General features: G+C 51.9%; 5 protein-coding genes across 5 annotated transcripts; 3 read left to right on the top strand and 2 right to left on the bottom strand.

Moving 5' to 3' along the window:
- Positions 1 to 1,176: 1,176 nt before the first annotated feature.
- On the top strand, positions 1,177 to 2,604 carry AYO21_06384 (hypothetical protein; the record flags this gene model as incomplete). The annotated part of the gene is made up of 3 exons (XM_022656344.1): positions 1,177 to 1,362; positions 1,416 to 1,469; positions 1,519 to 2,604. 3 exons carry the CDS (start codon positions 1,177 to 1,179, stop codon positions 2,602 to 2,604), a joined length of 1,326 nt encoding a protein of 441 aa, XP_022511320.1.
- Positions 2,605 to 4,092: 1,488 nt separating this feature from the next.
- AYO21_06385 (hypothetical protein) lies at positions 4,093 to 5,649 on the bottom strand (the record flags this gene model as incomplete). The annotated part of the gene is made up of 1 exon (XM_022656345.1): positions 4,093 to 5,649. The coding sequence occupies one exon, from the start codon at positions 5,647 to 5,649 to the stop codon at positions 4,093 to 4,095; it is 1,557 nt and encodes a 518-aa protein (XP_022511321.1).
- A 2,637-nt stretch (positions 5,650 to 8,286) lies between these two features.
- On the top strand, positions 8,287 to 11,207 carry AYO21_06386 (aspartate-tRNA(Asn) ligase; the record flags this gene model as incomplete). Its single annotated transcript, XM_022656346.1, has 2 exons — positions 8,287 to 9,028; positions 9,082 to 11,207. The coding sequence occupies 2 exons, from the start codon at positions 8,287 to 8,289 to the stop codon at positions 11,205 to 11,207; spliced, it is 2,868 nt and encodes a 955-aa protein (XP_022511322.1).
- A 1,168-nt stretch (positions 11,208 to 12,375) lies between these two features.
- AYO21_06387 (hypothetical protein) lies at positions 12,376 to 13,785 on the bottom strand (the record flags this gene model as incomplete). The annotated part of the gene is made up of 1 exon (XM_022656347.1): positions 12,376 to 13,785. The coding sequence occupies one exon, from the start codon at positions 13,783 to 13,785 to the stop codon at positions 12,376 to 12,378; it is 1,410 nt and encodes a 469-aa protein (XP_022511323.1).
- Positions 13,786 to 14,378: 593 nt separating this feature from the next.
- Positions 14,379 to 16,070, top strand: AYO21_06388 (hypothetical protein; the record flags this gene model as incomplete). The annotated part of the gene is made up of 3 exons (XM_022656348.1): positions 14,379 to 14,411; positions 14,476 to 15,219; positions 15,297 to 16,070. 3 exons carry the CDS (start codon positions 14,379 to 14,381, stop codon positions 16,068 to 16,070), a joined length of 1,551 nt encoding a protein of 516 aa, XP_022511324.1.
- Between the last annotated feature and the right edge of the window lie 145 nt (positions 16,071 to 16,215).

The following is a 16,215-nucleotide window of genomic DNA, read 5'->3' on the forward strand; positions in this document are numbered from 1 at the left end:
CTGCCATCAATCTTTGTGACTAACACTTCGGTTGCATTCGCGTGATGAAATGCATGCAGGATAAGAGACAGATGGTGTGAAGGATCAACGGACTACAGGGAGCACCTTGTGGTAGAGAGTTTGGGGTTTGCATCACCGTGTCCACAACTTGCCCGTGTTCAAGAGCTCTATCGGGGAGCGACGAGCGCGGGGTCAATCGAATCGAGTGAGGGTTGGGCAGAATTGCCGACAGATTCTCAGTGTCGACTGATGCACTTCTGTCAAATGCAACGCACTCTTTGGTGTCGGCTAAGGTGGACGACAAAAACAAAACCCAGTTCCCGGGCCTGCTTCCGAGTCCAAAGAGGAAGGTTGTCACGTGACTGGTATATCTAAGCAGGAAAAACGCCAAGATGAGCTGTGTTTGCATAGACCGATGTTTGAATTTTAGGTTCAGAGACTCGAGCTATGGCAACGATATCGGCGTGGACTACTGATGGGGGGTATGGCTAGTGAGGGATGATACAGCAATACATTGAGAGGGTGCCAGACTTCTGGTGATCAAACACCCTCCTGCTGGGTACAGCGTGAGTGAGTCGTGACAGGCAATATGAAACGAGCAGCAGCTATCGAAGGGAAAAGCATGGAAGATGATGAGTTGGCTGTTCTGCCCTAATTGTGGCTTGATTGGGATTTCATTTTCCCTGCTGTTGTGAATGAAAACCTCATCCTTTCCTTGTAAGTCAAAGTCGCAGGACGAATGGTGCGGGTGAGGCATCAGGCTGAGGCAGGAGCAGCACACAACTTGGAACCAGATCGAAGACGGTTGAATACAGATTGTGTCAAATTCAATGTCCATGTCCAGTGTGTACCTTCCTCGAATGCGTTTGTTGAGCCTCGACAACGCGACAACGCGCTCCTTCTTCCTCAACAACTGGCGAAAGTGACGTGTCTGCCTTCTGGCTCCTTCTCTACAACCAAACTGCGATCTCAACTGTTTCAACGCTTCATTTTCTCCCAAATCTCTACATCCCTTTCTTTCTCACACGAGCTTCACCATCACTCTTCCGCTTCTCCATCTTCTCTCTCTCAACTCGCCGGCAGCAATCATCTTGCTTTGTGCTTCATCTTATTCCAGTTCGAACCCAATTCACTCTCACCGTGCTCTGTCCTTTCAATTCTCCAACCCATTCCACCATGTGGCTGTACGCTGTTGTTCTCCTGGCCATGGCCCTTCCCGGTCTCACAAACATGGTTGCTCTTTCGTCCTCGCAGTCAGCGGGCCACTCCCCCAATTGCACTCTGACCTACATTGCTTCTCAACCTCCTCAAATTGGTCCCACCAGCACAGTCTACCAGGCAATCATGACCACCTTCCGATACGTGAGTCACTTCTCTGCCACTGAAGTAAGGACAGAAGGAACTGACCAGAGCAGGCTGTGGATTGCAATGTCTGTTCTGTCACAAATATTCCAAGTGTCGACATTCAAGTGAGTCTTAGCCGCCCCAGATCCATGATACTCATGCTGACTTTTGCAGGGTCCCTTCAGTACTCGATCAACCAGCTCAATGCTCACGGTCACTGAGATCCAATGTATCCCTGAAGGCACAGCCAGCACCAGAATGCACCATGCGGCTTACAACAACATTGCTGCAACTTCTCCTCAGACTGCCAGCTGGAACCAAATGGAAGACCTCAAGAAGTCACACATTCACCGTCGGTCGGACCAAGCCACAGAAGCAGCCCTTGCGGATCTGGCAAGTAGCTTCGCCAACGCTCTTCCTCCTGATGTCTCCCTGCTCTCTGGTGGGTTAAGGGACGAGTTCACCGACATTGCATCTGCTATGTTTGCGCTGAGCATTTGTGACTCTGGCATGGACCTCCATTCGGCTTGTGAACAGTTGAAAACCGATCAGGTTGCATACCAGCTATACCAGTCATGGTATGCCCCCGACAATGTCAAGTCGATCGTCTGCTTCTGCGCATCCTACGGTTATGACTTTGGCACCACTCGCCAACAGCTGTACGCCAACCTTTACGCTGCTCTCATTGGCATTCTGGCGGCTGCTGATATCACCACCGACCGGGGTCAAATCTGTGACACTCTCAGTCTTTTCAATCGGACAGGCTCTTCCTTGGGTATCAACACTCAACTGTATCATGACCTTGTCTGCAGCAGTTTTCCCACCCCCACGCCAACTACACCACTCTGGTACGGACCAACACCCATCATTCCATATGTCTCAAACAACATGACCACATGGGGCACTCCAACTTCCTGGGCCTCCAATACGACCATCACAGGATCCGACAGCCCAAGTGGGACTGGAGTCAATAGCGGGACTGGAGTCAACAGTGGGACTGGAGTCAACAACAGAACTACCATAGGACCACCTGTCTCTTATACTGGCACCATTGGCAGTGACTGGTCAATCACCATCAACACTCAAACCAACTGGACCGAAACCACACCCACAGGAACTGGTGCGGCATCTGACACCCCTACCGCAGAATCCAATGGCACCTTGCTTGCTGCGCGTACACCACGAGGGCCCAACGCTGTGCCATTTTATCCTGCTATCACCACTCCTGCACCACGTCATGGACTTTTCAAGCGGTACTAGCTACAGGTATCGGACTGCTGTGAGCATGATCAAGAGATGCAAAGTGGACTGGGGTCATAGCTGCACTGGTCAAAGACATGAAGGAACGAAAGATGGATTGAAAATGGAGTGACAGACAAGATGGAGTTGTCACCGAGAACAACCGACACACTGAAAACATTGTATGATAGAGCTTTCCGAGGGAAAATGCGCTGTACATGTCGTAGCACTCAGTATGCTAGTGTTGATAATGTAATAATACAAATCTCGTGGTCAGTGTCTCGATTCTTCGCCTTCTCATACGTAGCCGTGTCTGAGAACATTGTGGAAACCTCCCAAGACGGACGGATTCTACAATGACACGTTGCATAGTATTCAATCAGGTCCAGGAGGGCATCATGGAATTCTGCTGAGCAGGGAGTAGAGCGAGGCTCTTGCAGGACATGTGCTGCCGTGGAGAGGTGAACTGTCCAGCCCAGCAGCGTAATCGAGTAGTGTCGTTACGAGAAACAGTGACGGGCGTGGTTTAGGAAAGGAAGTACAGTTGGATCGACCCTGAGGAGACGAGGGGCAGAGAGAGAGAGAGGATCACAGGGGCTGATTGACTGACTGATTGATTGATTGAAGACAACGGCCAGTCGTCGGCCCTGGGTCAAAGTTTGCTGTTGGGGCAATGAAAATTGATTCTTTTCTTCTCATGTATCTATCTAATCAAACTCCCACTTAGAACTGTGCTTTCTTTTCTTTTCCCCCCTCGTTGAATACTTTCCCGTTCCAGTCATGTCTGCATGCAGATCATCCCTCGTAACCCATTTTACTCGATGTATGCAGGCGCCTGTAGGCGTCCACGGCAATATGCACCATGCTGTCCACCCGCGCAGGGCTCATGTGTCCCAACCCAGGGTGCAACATGTTGTGTGTGTTCGAAAGAAAAGAAAATCGCAAAGAAAGGTTGGCCATAATCCATCTCATGACACCCAAAGAAGAAAGATGTAAATCATCGTGATGAACAATTGGCTACCGTCGCAGCACCTGACACCGACGCTAGAACGCTGACAGTAACAACAACATGCTGGAGTATTGATATGTGCGTGACGGAGATGAGGTATGGTGGTTCAAAAGACCATCAGATCCCAGGACTGTGATATCGACCATATTTAGCCCCTAGGCGGTTCAGGTTGCTCATGTGGCAATAGGTGGATACCGACTGTGGACCAGTGAGCAAGATCTATGGATGAGTGTCTTGTATCCAAATCCTCGAGGATTCGTACGTGAGATGTATACGAGTTGCTGGCCATATTCGATGAGCAATCACGCATAACATCTCCGGGGTCCGGGTAATGCTGACCACCAAATCTGGCCACGAGACTCGGAGAACAAGCATTGTGGCCGCTCCGTTCTTTTGTAACCCGCCTCGGCCCCTGAAATAGACCGAGAGGCATTTGTCGATCGCCACAGTGGGCTCGTTCGTATATATAGATCCTTCTTGCGGAATCTGTCCAAATCAGATTACAGCGGCATAACGACACTTCTCCTAGGTTGTCTTTGGATGATAGGATCGTCGGGGTGAAGCGAGCTCATCGAGCTGAAAGGACCGACTCCATCTCTGTCCTGGAACACTCTGTTTAAACCGATGGCGGCTTTCGTGTACAGGACGTCAATAGCCTTCTGGTCGCGGAACGGGTTTGGAGACTTGTCCCAAGCATGAGGTACGCGAGGAATTGTCTTGTGGTCGATGCGTTTGCCCAGATTGTCTAGTCGCTCGGCAAATAATTGACCTTCACGGAGGAGCATGTCCCACTCACAAAGCCACAACTGAATATCGCGTGGTAAGCCTTCACGGATCATTTCGTCGGGTGCCAGTGCCGGAGATGCGTACGGGCTACAGTGGTCGCCGTGAAGGTCCGGCGCAGGGAGGTAAGAGAAGTCGAACAGGTCGGTGAAGGTCTTGGAAAGACATTTCTTGGGGTTGCGAGACTCCCTGATCTTGCGTGACCGGGACATTGTCCAATCCAGCAGTGGATACCAAGCGACAACAGAACGAATTTGCAAGGGAGTTCCTGTCCTCGGTCTCACTAGATTCGAAGTCGACAAGGCAGAACCCGAGGGTACCGGCGTGAGGAAGTTGTGAAATTCGTGATGATCCTCGGGGTCGGTCATATAGGAACCATAAGTGTCGGTAGTATCGGCACTCTGTGAAGTGAAGGGCCTGGATCGAAACTTCTCCAACGCGTTCATCTTTCGATGAAATGCCAGACGCAAAGGCGCCGAGAAGGCCAAGTTCGCGCCTGCTGAAAACCCGGACAGCGCGATGTTGGTTTGATCGATATGCAGTTCATCCGCATTTTCGGCGATGAAGACAAGTGCTTCGACACAGTCATCGACAGGCGTGGGGAAAGGGTGCTCGGGAGCACGTCTATAGTTGACGCTGACGAAAATACAGTTTGTATGCTGAAGAACAACCCGAGCCCAATACTGGTCATCTTGTGCATCACCCAAGCAAAATCCACCACCATGAAAGTTGACTACCGCCGGAAAGCGGTGCAAGGGATCCCTTTGCAAGGCCTCGTCGTATATCGGAGGAAGGTAGAAATATAGCTCGATCGGCTCGGTGTCTGTCTCGATCCCCCATTTGAAGGCCGGTTTTGCAGGACGAGGCCAGGCCCAGCTGTGGAAGCACATGCCTAGCATTTCTAGAGCTCTCCACCACTTTGCCTTGATTGTCAACCATTTCCTAGATGGAATATCCTTCGCAGACAGATGGTGAGACATTGATCGAGGTCTCATGGAAAACTGACGCTCCTCCTCTTCAGTGGAAAACGTATTTGAGAACACTTCGCTGAGCATGTGCCCGGGAGGCTCGAGGGTCTGGCCACGTTCGATTCCATCGGCGTCGGTGAAAGTGATAGCATGACTCTTGGGCGAAGCAAAGTCCTGGGTATCAGTGTTGATCGTTGGAGGGTCAGGCTCGGGCCCAGACTCGGTTTGAGGCTTAGTTTCTTGCATTGGGATCTCTTCAACGGGTGGCGTTGTATTGCGGTGGGAGGGCGAGGGTGTCCGAGGCATGCTGGCGAGGTGAGCGCGGAACAGTCTGATCGTCGACCAAGAGCATTGAAAGGCTGGGGGAAGCACAGATGTAGGGTAAAGCACAGAAGTGACGAGTTTGCAGTTCCAGATCCTGCTCTTATCAAATATTGGCCGGGATCAAGTCCAAAAAGGGCTCATCAGTAATGCAGGCGGAATAAGAAAGAGCAGGGACTCGTAGGAAGGACGAATACAGCGCAGGCGCAGTAATGTTGGGCCGGTGACCTGAACGGCCTTTGACTTGCGAAATGTGCTTGTAAATGGCTGATTCAGGGCGTAGATGCGATCAAATCGTGGCAAGGCCGTTGCGAAAGAGACTTAGTTGTATTGTATGATAGAGGGATGATCAAAATGCTAATCCAGAAGGTTTCATCCCAGGTCCACGGGCCAATCTGCTTATCGGAGGTTCTATCATGACGCGTGGTGTCATTGTGGCTGTGGCCCGGGCTCAGCTTGTTACAGAAGTCTGAAACCCCAAAACGTCTAGGTGGTCTAGGTGGTCGCATGCTTGTTCAGAAGCCCTTGGGTGATTACTCGGTCCAGACAGGAGACTCGTGGGTGGTTGGGTGTCGAATCAAGAGCCTGCAACACCCTTGGAGGAGGGGTGCCCGGGAAAGTTCTAGGCGAATAATGAAGCCGCCCAATACTCCCCCAAGAAGCCGTTTACGCGTCGATCTATAACACTTTACCGTCCTTTGACTGAAAAATTGCCTCAATACAAACTTCTAGAATCCCTCCGAAACCACATAAGACAGAGAGGGACGACCACTATCATGACCTTCCTTCGTGATGTTTGCTACACGACTTCCGTGGTTGAGACACTTGTACTATCGATATCCAGTCTCCATGACGACCAGACTGCGCAACAGGGTTTCACCGACTTGACCCCTTTATGTCCGACAAGGCTGGACCTACGAGGACTTGGTGCAGCTCACCCTTCCGTCGACCCCCGGTCAGCATTATTGGAGCGGCCAGGTGTACGAGTAGTGGATGCTTCGTTCATAATACTTGTTTTCGACGTGTGTGTATTGGAGGATGCGGTACTCGGTATGGATATGATATGCAACCCCTTTTCTTCGAATGGGCCCTCAAATAGTGGTGTCCGGGCGACCGTCTGGCCACCTCACTTTGGGGGCCTTGTGCGCAAGAAATCAGCAAGTAGAGTAAGGCTTGCGAGCAGATCAGTCAACAAAGGGCCCATCAGGGTCTCGAGGCCAACCAACTCCTCGTGATGTCTCATCTGTGCAATTTCTTTCCATATGTGGTGCGATTTCCGAGCAGCCCAAGTGTTCTCTCAGTAAAACGCATACAAGTAGAGCCATCTTCCCTTCACCGTAGTGTTCATCCTCTTTCTCTTCGCTGCTACCCCTCTTTCAAGTGCTAGACGACCTCAGGCTCGTACTCGTACAAGTTGGTGCATTTCAGTAACCGCAAAGGGAAGCAAGAAGCGGGTGCCAGGAACGTCAGCACGTGATTGGGCTCGGAACAGTCAGAGTCGTCACAGCCGTCGTGTCTTGTTGTCGCCTGAAAGCCTGAGATCTCAGTTGGGCCTTGTTGGCCTCGTCCAGAACCTGCAGCACAAAAAAATGATGCCACTCAGTCATTGGCACCCAATTGGTATGCCAAACATGGTGACCTCAGCAAAACCCGAATGCAGAAAACGGCGTGGTCAACAACGAACTTTACCCACCAGCAGCACGTGCAATGATTGGGTTTCTAGCAACCCCGCCTTACTCATCATTGCTACAGCTGATACAGCTTTGTTAAGCCTGCATGGCCTCCTCGGTGATAGGAAAGCAAAGGGTAAAACTAGTGGATGGTATTAATTCATTAATCCACTCCTCGAAAACCGCAGGAGGAGAAATCTACTTGTACTACTTGTACGAGTACCGGGACCAAAAGCCTCTGACGCATTTATTGGCCCCGCCCCCTCCGGTGAACCCTTATGACTGCCGTCCATCAAGGTTCCGGTCCTGCTTCCGGCCCTGCCGCTCATATTGTTGCGATCTCTTCCTGCCTCTCCTGATCTCCTTCGCCAGTCCATGCTCCTTGCGTGCTGCTGCTAATTGCTTGCAAGCTTTCCTATTGTGTGCTTGTCACTGCAGCTCACCAAGTAGTGCCCAAGACCTTTCCAGCAACTGGCGACCAGACTCCTACCAATCCAATCTTATCGCATCTCTTCCACTTCTTTTTTCCCCTCCTTCCATCATCTCTCCCTTCCGCTGCCCCTCCCGCCGCAGGCCACGCTTCCCTTTTGGCGGGAAACAACAAATCGGTAACACCCAGCTGACTGAGCACTGACGGAAAATTACGATCCGCAATAAAATCACATATCATCGCAGTCTCGCCCTCACTCAATTGACTGCTGTGCGCGCAGCTTCGAGTGGTGTGCGTCCAGCGGCAAAGCCCGTTCATCGGGCGCAGTCCCAAGAGTCCTCACTCAGAGTCAACATATCAAGACTCCGTTTTAAGAGCCTTCTCTTCAAACGCCGGTTCGGACCAGTTCATTCGAGAATTCCTCACGTCAAATCCAGCTTCGTCTGTGCAGACGGTTGAAGTGCATCCGCAGAGCCGTCCCGTTATCAGGCAGCAGGATATCCCATCCCACCGACCGCCATCATGTCCGTCCTTCGTAAACTCTCCAAACACGTCCATCCTAATGGAAGCGAGACCCCAAAGGACAAATCCGAGGGTCACATCTCTCCCATTTCTTCTCAGAGTCCCGGGCCTCACCGTCGTTCCCTCGCCCAATTCCTACATCTGGGTGATCGATCGGACTACACCTCCAGTGACAATGAGTCCGAGATGAGCGACTTTGACAGCGATGGCTTGAGTAAGAATGCGCAGAAGAGAATCCTGGCAAAACAAAGAAAACATGAACACCGCTCTAAATTGAGCCTGGACCATCGAGACGATTCTGAGGAGCGCATCAAGAAAAGGCTGGAAGACGCCGCCAAAACCGAGACGGATGATATGAAAGCTCGATATGGCGATCTTCCGTTGATGCAATCCACGACTAGCCACACTCAAAATCGTCTTGACCTAAGCACAGTCACCGAGGAGATGGCCGGTCAAGAAGTCGTCTTCCGCTGTAGATTGCACCATGTCCGGAACATGGGTGCTAAATTGGTTTTCCTGATCTTCCGTCAACAGATCTCGACCATTCAAGGTGTCCTTGTCGAAGAACCTGGTAAAGTCTCAGCTATCATGATCCATTGGGCCGAGCATCTGCGCACAGGAAATATCATGCTTGTGAAAGGTGTGCTTCAAAAGCCACAGATACCCGTCAAGTCTGCTTCTATACACAACGTGGAGGTCAAGGTGACCGACTTGCACATCATCGTCAAGCGTGCAGAGCCTGGTATGTTCCTGCCTGAATCCTGTCACTTGACGGCTTGCTAATTGTGTTCCTAGTCCCTTTCTCTGTCCAGGAGGCAGAGTTGACCATTCTCGACGATGACCAAAAAGTCGATGGCCGTCAGAGTCAAATCCCCGACCGTGTTAGACTGGCAAATCGCATTATGGATTTGCGAACTGCCACTTCCCAATCCATCTTCCGCATCCAGGCCGCGGTGGGAAACCTCTTTAGGTGTTCCCTTGACGAGCAGCGCTTTGTAGAAATCCACACGCCCAAACTCCAAGGCGCCGCGACCGAGTCCGGTGCCTCGGTGTTTAAGGTCAATTACTTTGGTCGTCCTGCCTTCCTTGCCCAGTCTCCTCAGTTGGCCAAGCAGATGGCGATCGCATCTGATTTTGAGCGGGTTTACGAAATCGGCGCTGTCTTCAGAGCTGAAAATTCCAACACCCATCGTCATTTGACCGAGTATACTGGTCTCGATCTCGAGATGGCCATTGAGGAAAACTATCACGAGATGATGGATATCATTGATCATACTCTCAAAAGCATTTTCAAGGGCATTTACACCAAGTACCGCAAAGAAGTCGAGCTCGTCAAAGAGCAATTCCCTAGTGAGGATCTTGTTTGGCTGGATGAAACCCCTAGAATCCCGTTCAAAGACGCCGTCCAGCTGCTTACCGACTCGGGTTGGTTGAATGAAGATGGGGAACCGGTCTCACCTCTTGAAGATCTCGCCACCCGGGACGAGATCCGTCTCGGTGAGCTTATGAAGGAGAAGTATAAGACCGATTACTACATCTTGGACAAGTTCCCGCGATCTGCTCGTCCTTTCTACACCATGCCAGATGCAAACGACGACCGATACACCAACTCTTTCGATGTGTTTGTCCGTGGTCAAGAAATCATTTCTGGTGGTCAACGTATCCATGAGTCTAAGATGCTCGAAGCCAATATGCGCATGGTTGGCATCGATCCTGACGACATGGCTGAGTACATGGAAGGCTTCAAATGGGGTGCTCCCCCCCACGCTGGGTGTGGCGTCGGTCTCGAACGTATCGTCATGCTTATCCTCAAGCTAGGCAACATTCGACTGGCCTCGTTATTCCATAGAGATCCCAAGTCATTCCCTGCGAAGCCCGCCGTCGAGAAACTTCGACATCCCGAAGCAGACACTTTGAACCCCGTCTGGAAACAAGAACGTGGGCGGGAAGTGGCAGTTCAAGACCGGAAGATGCCCGATCTCTATGATCTCATTGCAAACTACGGAGATGCAACATCTACATCTTGGGGCGATGAACGTTACCAAATCTGGCGCCATGCAGATACTGGTGCTGCCGTGTGCTATGTGCCTGAGGGCCACTACGCAATTCTCCCAGGCGACCCCCTGTGCCACCCAAGCCAGTATTACCGCGTTGTCGTCTCTTTCCTCCAATGGCTGAAGCGGGAGACGCGCTTGAAGCCCCTCTGGCTGTTGATTAGCCCGGAGTTGGAGGAAGTTCTTGGTGAGAGACTAGGTTGGAAAACTCTCTCTTGTGTCGCCGAAGAGCGGGTGGATCCTCACAAGAAGACCGCGGAGTCTGACCCGGAGGTTGCTAGAAAGATTCGCAGGGCTCAGAATGACGGCGTCAAGATCATTGACCTCGACCCTAAAGAGCCTGTTCCTGAGAGCATCAAAGAGCGTGCCAACGCCAGGGTCAAGGACTGGTTGGCGAACCGGAAAGGTACCCAGATCCATCTGTCCAACATCGATCTCTTCCGAGACGAGAGGCACCGGCGCTACTTCATCGCCGAAGACAAAGACGGCGTCCTCTGCGGTATTGCAGTCATGTGTGAAATTGCCCCTCGCAAAGGTTGGCAAGCCAAGTACACCTTGGACTTCCCAGGAGCACCGTCGGGGACAATTGAGTACATTACCACCCATGCGCTCAACGCCGCTGCCAATGCTGGTGTACCCAGCGTCACATTTGGCGGCGGTGCTGCAAGTCACTTGACACCAGGACATCATATGAGCGGTGCCAAGGTGAAGATGTTGCAGGCTACATATGATGCCATTGTCAAACAATTCAACCTCGCCAGAAAGTCTGAATTCCGAGAGAAGATGGGTGCTGTGGCGGATCCCATCTGGATTGCCTATCCCCCACACGGTCTTGGTTCTAGAGGTATCAAAGCCATCATGAGGTAAGTTCAACAGCCCTTGTTTTGTAGCGAGCATCGAGTTATCCATTCAAGAAAAGCAAAGCTGATCCATCGTGGAAAACAGATTCTTCCAGGATGAACCTTAGAAAGGTGCAGGTTATCCACGTCTGAAATCACGTCCCACGATCTGGTTATCTCGAGCAAAACAATCACTAATGACACGGGTCACATATGTCCTCTCGGGTATTCCATGTAGCTGGTACACTGGTTAACGCAGGTCAAGTGCAAAGACTTTGCCTTGGCTATGTCCTCACGGGTCCTTTCAATCAAGTGTGCAGAACGAGTGATTACGGTAACGCAGAGACGAGGCTGCTCTCAGGATCGGATTTGTTGACGATATTTCGGCAGTTCGGAACTATTGATGGATTGAAATATCATGGCTGTCTGCTTTTGTTTTTCCCTAATGTTCGTTGGATGATGCGTTCAGATACCACATAGCACAGCAAAGCAAGTATAAGTACCTGGCATACAAATCCCGACACGACCCCTTATCGACCAGTGGAATAGAATGAGACATTTCCACCCTGGATAAGTTCACCCGTGATTTGAATGTGCTGCGGTCCCGACTGTCGATATTCGGTCGGTGTCCATCATGGGTTTATCCCAAGTACCCAGGCAAGCTACTGTAGGTATATACAAAACGCCCCTACCAGCTGCCAGCTTGTTCTGAAAGTCCATCTTGTCGTTGTTGCTCGATTTGTATCATTTGATATGTAGAGGATAGCTAGAGTAGTTAGTTGGTGGCATGGTATAGCATGGCATGACATGACGTTGCTCCATGAAGAAAGAAATAGGAAGACAAAAGAAAGACAATCAGAGGATTCGGCAAAGTAAGTCATGAACGCGCTGAGTCAACAAGAGGGTTCGTTATCGTTGTCATTGTCGTTGTCGTTAACGTAATGCTCTATGCAGATTTCTTCTGCTCTGCTCAGCTGTGCATGGATATCATATCATGTCATGTCATATCACATCCCGTGCGGGTTGCGTCTAGGTCCGATCCAATCTATTTTGAGCACCGAGCCGTCGTGGTCCTGCGTATTCCTTTGTATTATGGCACCAGTGATTGGTGACACATATCAGATACATCCCTCTCGACCTCTCGAGCATTCCTTGACTTTTTGGGCCCGTATTTGGGGGAGAAGGGAGAAGAGGCCTCATGAAGTCTCCTTCATCCGTCCGCACACACTGCACGTCCACCACTGGTTTTCCATCCACGTGCCGCATCGGCCGCAGGTCCAGCCCAAGGGGCTGGTCTGGGCTTTCTCCTTGGCCGCCGCTTCGAAGCGTGCGATGTTATCGGCGGCGCCGAGGCGGGGCGTAAGGACCGAGGAAGGATGGCGAGGACGGACATTGGTGGACGACGAACGCGATTGAGAGATGTTGGCTTGAGATTTTGTCGGTCTGGTAGCAAAATGCGAGCTGCTGGTGGGACTGGATGTCGACGACTGCGAGTAAATGGCTGGCCGCTCGGTCTCGCAGGCTCCGCACAGCAGATAGTTGATTGGGTTGATGAGGGTGCAGACTTCGCAGGTCCATGTTTCTTCGTCCTGGGGCAGTTCTGGTGGTGGATGGTTGAGAGGCGGAGTGTTTGGTTTTGTGGCTTTTGGTTTCGTCTCGGGTTCATACTCTCTGCCTGGTCGTGACTGTTGTTGTTGTAGCTGCCGCTCAATCTGAAGTTGTTCTTCCCGCAGCGATCTCGTGTCAACTGGAGGGACGATACTGTTGCCCTTCCGGACACCTCCTATGGGATTATCCTGACTGGGAGGGACATATCCCGCGCCCACCATCTGCGCCTCTTCTTCTTGGATCATGTCAATGTATGCCTGCATCAATGCCGCCTCGTCCTCTTCCGCTTTGTCGGCCTTGGTGGTGGTGACTTTCTCCTTTTTGACAGCCTCTTCCTGCATTATCTTCCGGTCCATGTCGGGCACGGCGCTGCCACACCCGCGGCTGATGCGATTGCGTTTCTCGGCGGCAGCAGCGATGATCTCTCGAGCGTTCTGGCCTCGCAAGATGCCCTGACCGCCGACCTTTCCTCCACTGCCTTGCGAAAGGACCGACACCTGCCGACGTCTCTCCGCCGCTGCACGGGCTTGTCGTTGAAGCTCGGCTCTTGGTATGCCCCGACCCCCAAGCCGAGTTCCTTTGCCGAGAAATCCCTCGCCGGTATAGCCCTTGCGAAGGAGTGTTTCGTGCTCGTCGCGGAGTTTATCCCACAAGGCGTGGAAGGCCTGGTCATGCGGACCGTGGACAATGTGGCATAACTCATGCAACATGGTATCCACGACGTTCTCGAACGGCAAGAATTGTGTATCGTCTCCGGGGTACCGTAAGCGGAGATAGATCTTTTCGCCACGGTTGACGTTCAGGCCTAGCAGAAAGTGGTCTTCAGGCAAGAATTCGCATAGCATTCCGACACGCCAGTTGCGAATTCGCATAATGGGTTTCACAATAGAAGCTGTCCTCTTGAGGATGTGGAGGGCTTCATTTGCACGAGATTTTGTGGACAAATGCTGGAATTGATCGACCAAGGGGTCGAGTTCTGTTCCGCGTGCGTACGACATTTCTTCAGGTGGAGATTTGATGATTGCTGAAAAGAGGAGGGTATGGGGAAGACCGGATGATCAAAAATCAGAGATGTAGAAGAGTCACTGTTCGAGCCCGGCTAGAGTAGACTGCCCCCTGACTTGACTATGGCCACTGGGTGCTACTTGTTTGTCACAACAACCTAGTGAATGCCAGATGGATTGGTGAGCAGAAAAGGGAGAACAAACAAGATAAAACTGCAAGAATTTAGCACGCTATCAGGGACTCCTCAAGACGCCGCCGGAATATGCCAGAAGGAAAACTGTTTGAAGCTCATAGTGTGAAATAGAGAAGAATACGGATTCGTAATGTATCCCAGCCTGATGGCGACAGGAAGCCCCACGTGACCCTCCACTAAATGGGCCACGCATGTGGAAATTCGTCCCCTACGATTCGCCTGCGCCAGACCACGTCCTTCCCCGCGCCGCCAGCGTAGACTGCCGTGACTGACTGCATACTCGGTACTTGTACCTGAAGGCCAACTCTCGACCGTCAATTTGTTCACCGGCCAAAGGACCAGCAACTTCTGATACAGCTTGATGACAGAGCAGTACCACTATCCAGCTCTATAATGACGAGTGACGACCAGCAATTCCTGGACCTGGTAAGCCATCCTCATCACCCACCATCACTCCTGCGACAATGACCACTGACAACCCCTCCCTCAGCTTGCGTCCATCCCACAGGACATGGCCCACTATGGTAGTCGCATAGCAGACTACGTCGACAAGCACGCAAATGCCCTTGCCAACGACATCCGCGACGCCATTGACCGAGCAAGCTGGATTCCCGACTCTCTTCGACCTCCGCGCCACCCGGGCGGAGGGCAAGGTCCATTTTCTGCTCGGCCACCTCCCCCACCTCGCGGTATCCTTCAGAAGACCACAGCTTGGGTTTCCAGAAACCGGACCGCAATTGCCATAGTGGTGGCGTTCGCCGGCACCACCCTATACCTCATCCATCGCAGGAAGAAAGCACATGCGAGAAAGAGACGAGCGAAGAAACTGCCCAATGGCGCGAAAAAGGAGATTGTCATCATCGCTGGCTCGACCTTCCACGACGCACTTACACGCTCATTGGCGCTTGACCTTGAACGGAGAGGTTATGTCGTTTATATCACCGTCTCTTCCACCGAGGAAGATTCTCTTGTGCAACAGGAAGCGAAGGCTGACCTGCGCCCACTCTGGATCGATTTAACTTCCACCGTCCCGAACCCTGCGGTCGACGTGCATCCGAATCTGGAATCCATCCGTGACCTCCTGACGAAGTCATCTCGGTCCTCATCACCCAGCAGGAGCTCGCACCGCTCAGGTTCCTCGATGGGGAATATGACGTTGGCTGGCCTCATCGTCTTCCCCGGCAGCTCAGGCTACAGCGAAGGACCACTGGCATTGCTCCCTCCATCCGATATAGTAGATACAATCAACACCCGCCTTGTCTCGCCTCTCTTGACAGTGCAACAATTCCTCCCTCTACTGGCGAACCACAGCCTGATCCGAAATCACCTTCGTCTATCATCATTGCATACCCGTCGATCCCGCATAGTCTTTCCCCACCACGTCAAATCCCAGAATGTCTAGTTACGTCGTCCCTCTCAGCGCTTGCAGCCTCACTACGGCGAGAGATCACTGCAGCAAACGCAAACATCACTGTCTCGGAACTCAAATTGGGAAATTTTGATATGGGCTCCGTCACCTCCTGGTCAAGAACGACTCCAACACAATCGACCCTCCACGCTGGTCCGTCGTCAGCGCTTACGCATAACAGCTCTCACTGGCACTCGTCGCAACGTGCGGCTCATCAGCGCAAGTCACTGGGACAGAGAAGTTTCATCCGTGGCTCCTCGGCAAGAGAGTTTCACAACGCAGTATTCGACGCCCTCGCTCCGCCACAGACATATAGACCATTTGGGTTCAGCTCCTTAGAATTCACTTCAAATACAAGACCGAACGTCATTTTCGTCGGCAGTGGTGCGAGGATTTACGATTATGTAGGCAAGTTGATGCCTGGTGGACTGGTGGGGTTGATGATGGGATGGAATCGAAGGAAGACAACTTCACGGTCTGCGGATGAAATGCACAAGTCGGTACGATATGATGCAAGTGGCAGCGCGAGTGCCAGTGGAGTCGAGACTCCTGCTGGTGGTGGTAGCTCGTCCATAGCAGGACATCCACTTTCAGCTTCAGGCTCCCCGTCGGCTTCAGCTTCGGGATGGGGCTTTCAGTCGTTGGGCAGCGAGAGCGGCATTTGGGAGAAAGTATGAACGTGGCGGCTGCTGCCCAATCGTACTATGACAGCGGTTGATTCTTGCTGTTGGCCTATATCTCGGCCGTTTGGCTTTACGTCTCTCTACCACCTCTCCGAGAGCCTGCGGCGTCCACGAGAACTTTTATGATCTATCTATCTAT

Source organism: Fonsecaea monophora (assembly GCF_001642475.1).
Source record: "Fonsecaea monophora strain CBS 269.37 chromosome Unknown Scaff44, whole genome shotgun sequence".
NCBI lineage: Eukaryota > Fungi > Ascomycota > Eurotiomycetes > Chaetothyriales > Herpotrichiellaceae > Fonsecaea > Fonsecaea monophora.